The following is a 7,180-nucleotide window of genomic DNA, read 5'->3' as shown; positions in this document are numbered from 1 at the left end:
GCGGCCGCCATGGAGGTGAGGGTGGAGGGGTGCGTAGCGGTTGGGGGTGCCGCTCCTCACATCGCTGAGGGGAGGTGTGGGAGGGGAAGGCTGAGGCAGGAGCCGGAGGGTCCGGCTGCGAGCAGGGTGCTGAGTACTGAACATCTTACTATAAAGTAAGTTATCGCTGCGGTGACCTTGTGAAGTGATTGTGAGGGAATAACGCCAGCAGCAGCAGTGACAGCCGGCTCCTGGCTTCAGGACATGTGTGACAGCCAAGCATCAGCTCGTTCCCCTGACAGCGCTGGTGCTGGTTTGTAAAGTGTTGAATTTGTTTGAAAGTAAACCACCAATTAGATGGCTGGTTTGTTTTTTCTTCTCTTACGAGCTGACTGCTTCTAAAGACCTCTTTTCTTTCATACAGATGAACACTGCACAATTCACTTGGAAAGCCTGGCACCTGTTCTGGTAACTTTGAAGGTGTATCCGTTGGCTTTCATCCACTCAAAGCTGCTCCCTATGCCTCCCAGATGCTGGATGGAAGCGGGGCAGAACACAGCTGTGGAGCTGAGCCCCTTCCCCTGCACTCCTGAAGGTAACTGTGGGTGGTATTGGCAGCTTTCCTGGGAAAGTGGGTGTGTTGAGCACCCGAGACCCCTTGAAGTTGAAATTGTCAATGGTAACACTATTTCATGGTATGAATGCTGCTTAAGTACTCTGAAAAGCTTACAGGCACACACAAGAACTATGAGGAATTTTCTTTTGTTTTCCTGTACCTTTCCTGCTAACAAGGTATTAAAACATACACCTTTTTGTGTGTGTTACATCAAACGTGAAGATTCACTGCAGTTCAATGGCTGTTAATTTTAGGTGAGAGAGGAGGATGACAGGAAGAAAAATCACTCTTGTTTCAGGTTTTAAAAACGCTTTGTGGTAAATGAATCCCTCCAAAAAAGGCTTTTGTAGTATGGGAGTGTGTTGCATAGCCTTTTTCCCAGTGAGAGATGTCCTTATCTGATGGTTTGTGGGGTGTTGAATATGAGCAGGAAATCCTTATCTTGTGTTTGTTCAAAATGAAAAGTTGTCTTCTAAGAAATTATTCTCTTTGGTTTACACTTAAAAACTGACAAGGGAGCTCACTGTGTGGGGTTAGAGGAGCTAATTGGTGATGCAGAGGCAGTCTGCTGAGAGTTCTTGATATCATCAGATGTTGCAGAGGGGAAGCAGCTTCTTGTTTCATAAGTGGTCTTTGGGACTTACTTGTCCTGCACAGCTCCTTAATTTAAAACTGCTCAAGGGGCTAGAGAAGCTTTGAGTAGCTGAGTCAAAGTACTGTTACAAGGACTTTTCTCATTTAAAATACATGTGATCTGGAATTTAAAGTGATTTTGCAGCTCAGGTCCTATGCACTATGATAGAAACTCTTAAATATGAATTGTCTGGCAATAGTCAGTAGCATTAAATACCTTATTTGGCTGTAGAGCTCTATGTGGAAGGAAGGAAGATGGTTTTTAGTGCCCTAACCAGTATGTATGCCACCCTGTCCCAGACAACACTTACTGATCATGATTATTTGCTAGCCTGAAGGAACATTACATACTATTTCATCCTGTTATCCACTTGGTTGGCACAGAGACAAGTTGTCCTAGAAGAAACTGGGAAGATTGTAGTAAGTTTTTGAGCCAACTTCAGTTTCATTTGTTATCCTTCCTTGTCAACTCATTTTATGGTCATTGTGCTTGTCTACTTTGCCTTTGGATCTTTCCAGTGGGAATGATAAGTTCCCTTTCTGTTACTCTGAGTGATAACTAGTGCTTTTAAAATAATGCAGGTGTATTCGCATAGGCTGATCTCAGCAGAAGTCCTCTTGTCTATAGCATGTGTTCTAAAATATACTGTTCTCTCTACAGGAGAGGGAAAGGTGTGCTCTCCATTCTGTTAAGGCTCTCCCTGCTTCCCCAGTAATGGTGAAGTAATAAATTGGGTAGGAGGAATCTATTTGAAGTGAGTTTGTGCTATCCTGCGAAGTGAGATCCATCCATTGCTGGAGGGTTTGATTCAGGACCTCAGAAACCCCATCCTTAGTTTGCAAGGGAGGTGCCTAACTCCTTGTATGGAGTTGGACTGCAACTTGCAGAAGATAAGGTCTTCTAAAAGTGAAACTGAAGGGAATCACAGAGAGAAGTAGGGAGACAAAGATTGCTGTAACATCTGCTATATGACAACTTTGATAGCTAAGGATGAATTACAGCAAACTGCTATACAGATGAATGACTATCAGCTGAAATGACAGGAACATTATAAGCGATGCTATAGTTTGCATTCCATGTTTATAGGTGATGAAGTCTTTAATGCAAAAGTGTGCCCTTACTGTGCTTTTCTATAAAGCCCAGTGCACCACGTTCTTGCAATCCTTTGAGACTCTGGTCTGCTACCCTAATTATATAACAATATTTATGTGATTTTTGAATGTAAATGTGATGTGTTCCTTTTCAGTTACTGAACAACTCAGCTCAAGCAAGACACAGTGTTGAAGCAGGTGGTAGTACTTGGACTCTGCTTAAACTGCTTCCTCCCATTGAATTCAAACGCATAAACAAGGTATCTGCTTCTTAATAGAAGAAGGCCATCTGTATTGTGTTTTCCAAGTGCTTCCTGGATATGTGTATGCTTGTTTTTTAAATATGCTTTTCCTTCCTTTGGGAAAGCAGATAAGAATAAGAAGGGAGTTACTTTTGGATAGCGGATTGTGGCATGTTTGTATATGGAGTGCTAGGAAGCAAAATGAAAGGTAATGGACGTAGTGTTGATTTTTCCTTCTTCAGCTGTCAGTATTTGAGAGTCTTCTATATAATGAGTGCTTTTATTCATCCTTTTGAAAATACTTATAGAGGCAACAATTGCAAAAGGAGAAGGCTGTAACTATTACCTTCCCACACAAGGCTGTGAATAATGTATATGTTAAATATTACCTCAGCACTGAATTATGGTGATAATAACATGCAAGCCTTCAATACCACTGCAGTTAAGACAAAAACTTGGACACTTTTTTTTTCTTATTCTTGCTGTATGGGTTTTGCTGGGTTGTGTTATTTTGTGAGCAGCAATTCTAACCTATCAGGAAAAGACAGGCAGATCAGAGTTTGAATTGTTCCCTGTTTCTTCAGCTTTTGTCAGCTCAGTCTGCCAGTTTGCTGGAGAGCAGTATGACTCTGCTGTGATTGAGAGGGATGTAAGAAGTGCTCTAAGCACCAAATCCTGTTCTGCGCCCGCCTCCCTACGCTCAACCAGGGTGGACAAGTTGGTTTGGTGGAAGCAGGAGTTCAGCACTGTGAGCCATGTTGTAAAATGACCTCTAAATGGCACAGTTTAATGTTCCTCTTGGACCTGATGCATCTGTGAGCCTTTTTTCTCCAGGGCAGTTCATCCAGTTTGTGCTTTCTGCCTGGCAGGATGAGTTTCACGAGAGCCCAGGTGTCCTTGTCACTGGAGGTAGTCATGCAGTGTGCAGAACACCTCAGCACTGCTTGGAAGGTTGAGGCATGCAGTCTTTCAGTGTCATCGAAAACGTTTATGTGCAGTCATAGAAACACACTGCTTTGAAAACTTGAGGAACTGCTAAGGTGTTTGCTTAGGAATTAGAAGGAAATTTCTTGTCATTCCAATTGTTAATTAAGCTTAGGTCTAGTTTCCTTCTGCCACTGAGAATGAAGCTATTACACCTATCAAGGAAAGGCTGCATTGACAGGGAAGTGAAGTGAACTGTACACTGATGTGAAAAGCAAACCAGAAGGGTAAAAAAAATAATCTAATAAAGCAAACATTGAATGTCTGTCTGGTGGTACGTTAGGTCTAGACTATGGGTTGAAAATGTCAGTTTTCATAATTTGATTTCTGTGAAGATAACTAGTGAACTTTCTGGTTTGAAGGAAGCAGTTATCTGTAATTTAGGAATTGAGTCAGACCAAAAGGAATTGAAATAATGTAGGCATTAAACACCAGGCTGTAAATATCATAGCCAACTGGTAGAGAGGGAGATGATCACGAGCAAATATGTCAGCTGTGCCAATGTGAAGGGTTTATTTCCCGTTCTTTTTGCATAGTTTTTAATCCCTGTTATAAGTTCTAAATCCATGTAATATTTGAACTAAGATACCTTAGGTATGACTTTTTGACTTGGGGATGAACCACCGATGAACCACCTCCTTCAAAAAGTCCAGCTGTGACTCTGAGCAGCTTCACGTGTGTTGTTTTTATCCCAACTCCGAATAAGCTGAAGTCAGTGAGATCTGAGACTTGCTGTCAAAGGCTGCCCTTACCTTCATTTTAAAAGTTGAACTTATCTAAGTGTCAGTTTGAGTTAAAAATAAACTGTTTCTTCAGAAGCAGGTAAAACACGTGCCCATGTCTTTCTCATTGTATTTCAGAACTCAGAAGTGTCTTCCAGTGTGATGATTTCTTAGTGTATTCTGCTAAAGACTTGAAAATGAGGATTTACTGTTCTCTTGAATAGATGATTGTGGCTTTGAGTGATGCGTTTTCAAGTGTTGCCTTAAGACATTAGAGGGCTTTCTAAATAACGTTTGTCTATTTGAGACAGCATGTGAGTTCTAAGTGACACTCATAATAGCTGTTACTGACAGATGCTGACAAGAAAAGTAGTTTTTTCTTCCTTTCTCATGTTTTGGTAGATGGTTGTGTAATATTTTCTGCCTCAGAACCTCCCTGTTTTAAGAGTACTTTAGAGACAGGGGAAGTATAAAAACAGTTACGAAGTTTAAAAAAACTTCTATTCAAAAAGGTTCTCTGTTAAAGGAGAATTACCTGAGAACTTATTGGTTTTAGTACTTTTCAGTCACTGTTACAATCATACTATTTCTAGGGATCTATTTTTTTTTCCCTCTAATTTAAGACCTGGCTGTATATTATACTGGCTGTATAATGTCTTAGCAGTTGTTTGGTACTGCCTTGAAGACTTTGAGCACTGATTTAACTGGCAGAGCCAGGCTGGCAGGTATGACTGAAGTGTTGGAGAAGTGCTCATGTGAGTGGGCTGTGGAGTCATTTAACCTTTCTGGAAATAGGGCAGCTGTCTGAAGTAGCCCCTGGTAAGGCACTGCTTTTGATTAGGCCTTTCTTAAAAACCAGAGGATGTTTTTTCTTTTTCTGCCATATTATCTTGCATCAATGAATTGTTCCCTCTTCATAAGCTCTTGTATTATTTGCAACTTTTAATGCAAGAGGTCAGATCTCATGCTCATTTTGGAGCATAGGTTATCCACCAATCTGTGGTTTAGAAAGGGATGTCATGAATCTATTGGAGATGTTTTGCTGGCCTATTGTCAGCATAAACTGACCTAGATTTCTCCTCTGACCTATTGACTTCTGTGATTGCTGCTTTTCACTGCTGCATTTGGGACTTCCCATTCTTCACCCTTCTGTTGTCCAGGGAGCTCATTTTCTTAAGCTGACTTAAAAATGTCTTAGACAGTAGCGTAACTGAAAGTACAGCACCTGTATGAGGGTTAAAAATCCTGTCCATCTTTAGCCTTCCAGCCTCCCTTCTATGTTTCAGGGCACGTGTTATGTTGAAGGTAGCTCATGGTGGCTTTTAGTGAGGTTATTCCTGTGCTTTCCCTTAGTGTGCTGTGAGAGGAGGAGTCACAACAGATGCATAATTATTTTCTTTTATCAAACCTTCCCAGAACTGTTAATCGGCACCCAGCTTGTCTTTTTTAGGTTTCCTCTGTTTCTATGGGAGAGGCTTCAGCCTGCGGTAAGGAAGCAGAGATACTTGTGTACAGCTGAAGGACGTAAACACAAGTATGGGCGTTTTCTCCTGAAGTAATCCATTGTGTGTTAAAAGCACCTTTATATCCTGTCACACAGAGATGGTCAGCAGTCAGCCTCTTGCCATAGCAGACAGTGGGAAAAGGAAAAAAAAGAAAAGGACCAGAGCCACAGATCACGTCCCTGGGAAATTTGAAGGTTGGTGGTAATTTCTGAGCTTCATGATGGTTCATTTTCTCTAACAATTTTCATAGCTAAACATTGTGTTTTGGCCAATATTAAAGGTCAGCATTTCAGTATTTCTTTAATCTTTCAGTCTTCAGTCACTTTTTATTTCTTGTGATTTGGAGCATAGGTTATCCACCTATTTATACTTGATTTTTTTTTTTTTTAATAGAATCAGTTTTGACTGCTAGATGTGAGCAAAAATGCCAAGGCACTATCACCAAAATACAGTTCAGTGGGACAAAACTGACTAGTACAAAACTTCTTTGGGAGGAAGTAGCATTGTAAGGTAGATTACAAGCCAACATGATAGCAGTCTTCTGGGCTTAAGCGTTACAATTTCATTCATACTTGAGATACTACATCTGCAAGTGGATTTCACATGGTAGGCATTTTCTGATCAAGGCAGGGGGTGTTTGAAAAAAATCAATTCTGGCTTGTAAATGTAGACAGGGAAGGTGGATTAGATCCTAGCAGTCACCGAGTAAAATGGTGCTCGTATGAACAAACATGTAATTTTACTGCTGGGATGAAATCAACTTTAAATTTGCTTGGAACGTGAGGAGGAAAAAGGGTGAATAATGAGGCATAATTAATCCTGGCACATCTACTTTAATACTTCGTAAACCTGTTTTCTGTAGTCATTACCAAGGACATTTTCTCTCTTAATGTCACGCGAGAGATGCTCATCAGATAAATAGCTCATCTCAGTGTTATTCACAAATACTTTGGCTTATATTTCCCATCTGCTGGATTTCTTTGGCAGATTTGTACAAGCTGACTGCTGAGCTTCTTGGTGAGGGAGCTTATGCCAAAGTTCAGGGTGCTGTCAGCCTCCAAACTGGGAAAGAATATGCAGTAAAAGTAAGTACAGAATAGAAGCAGTATCACTACCACCTGTAACGTGCTTTCTACCTCCTGCTATCTACGTTAAAACACGGAATAGAGTGTGTAATAGCAAAAGCTTTTAAGAAATTCTTAATGCATGAAATGAGTCTAACTGTTGATAGATCTGTCACCCTAAGTATCTTGCCTCTAGAATGAACTGAGATATCAGCCACAGGCAAAACTCACAGACCTTAAATGGTTAGGTTGTTAATGGTTAGGTCTAGGGCTTTTCTATCATGTCCTGATTTAATTGCAATCCCACATGTATGTGTATATATATATATATCCTACAATCCTA

General features: G+C 40.8%; 1 protein-coding gene across 1 annotated transcript; it reads left to right on the top strand.

Moving 5' to 3' along the window:
- The first annotated feature begins 6 nt into the window (after positions 1–6).
- On the top strand, positions 7–7,174 carry LOC104912458 (MAP kinase-interacting serine/threonine-protein kinase 1-like). Its single transcript, XM_010716155.2, has 4 exons — positions 7–15; positions 404–574; positions 5,869–5,967; positions 6,761–7,174. The coding sequence occupies exons 2-4, from the start codon at positions 499–501 to the stop codon at positions 6,871–6,873; spliced, it is 288 nt and encodes a 95-aa protein (XP_010714457.1). The 5' UTR covers positions 7–15; positions 404–498; the 3' UTR covers positions 6,874–7,174.
- Positions 7,175–7,180: the final 6 nt, after the last annotated feature.

This window comes from Meleagris gallopavo, chromosome 10, assembly GCF_000146605.3.
Source record: "Meleagris gallopavo isolate NT-WF06-2002-E0010 breed Aviagen turkey brand Nicholas breeding stock chromosome 10, Turkey_5.1, whole genome shotgun sequence".
Taxonomy (NCBI): domain Eukaryota; kingdom Metazoa; phylum Chordata; class Aves; order Galliformes; family Phasianidae; genus Meleagris; species Meleagris gallopavo.
The sequence above is the reverse complement of the archived record's forward strand: the minus strand, read 5'-3'. Positions and strand labels throughout refer to the sequence as shown.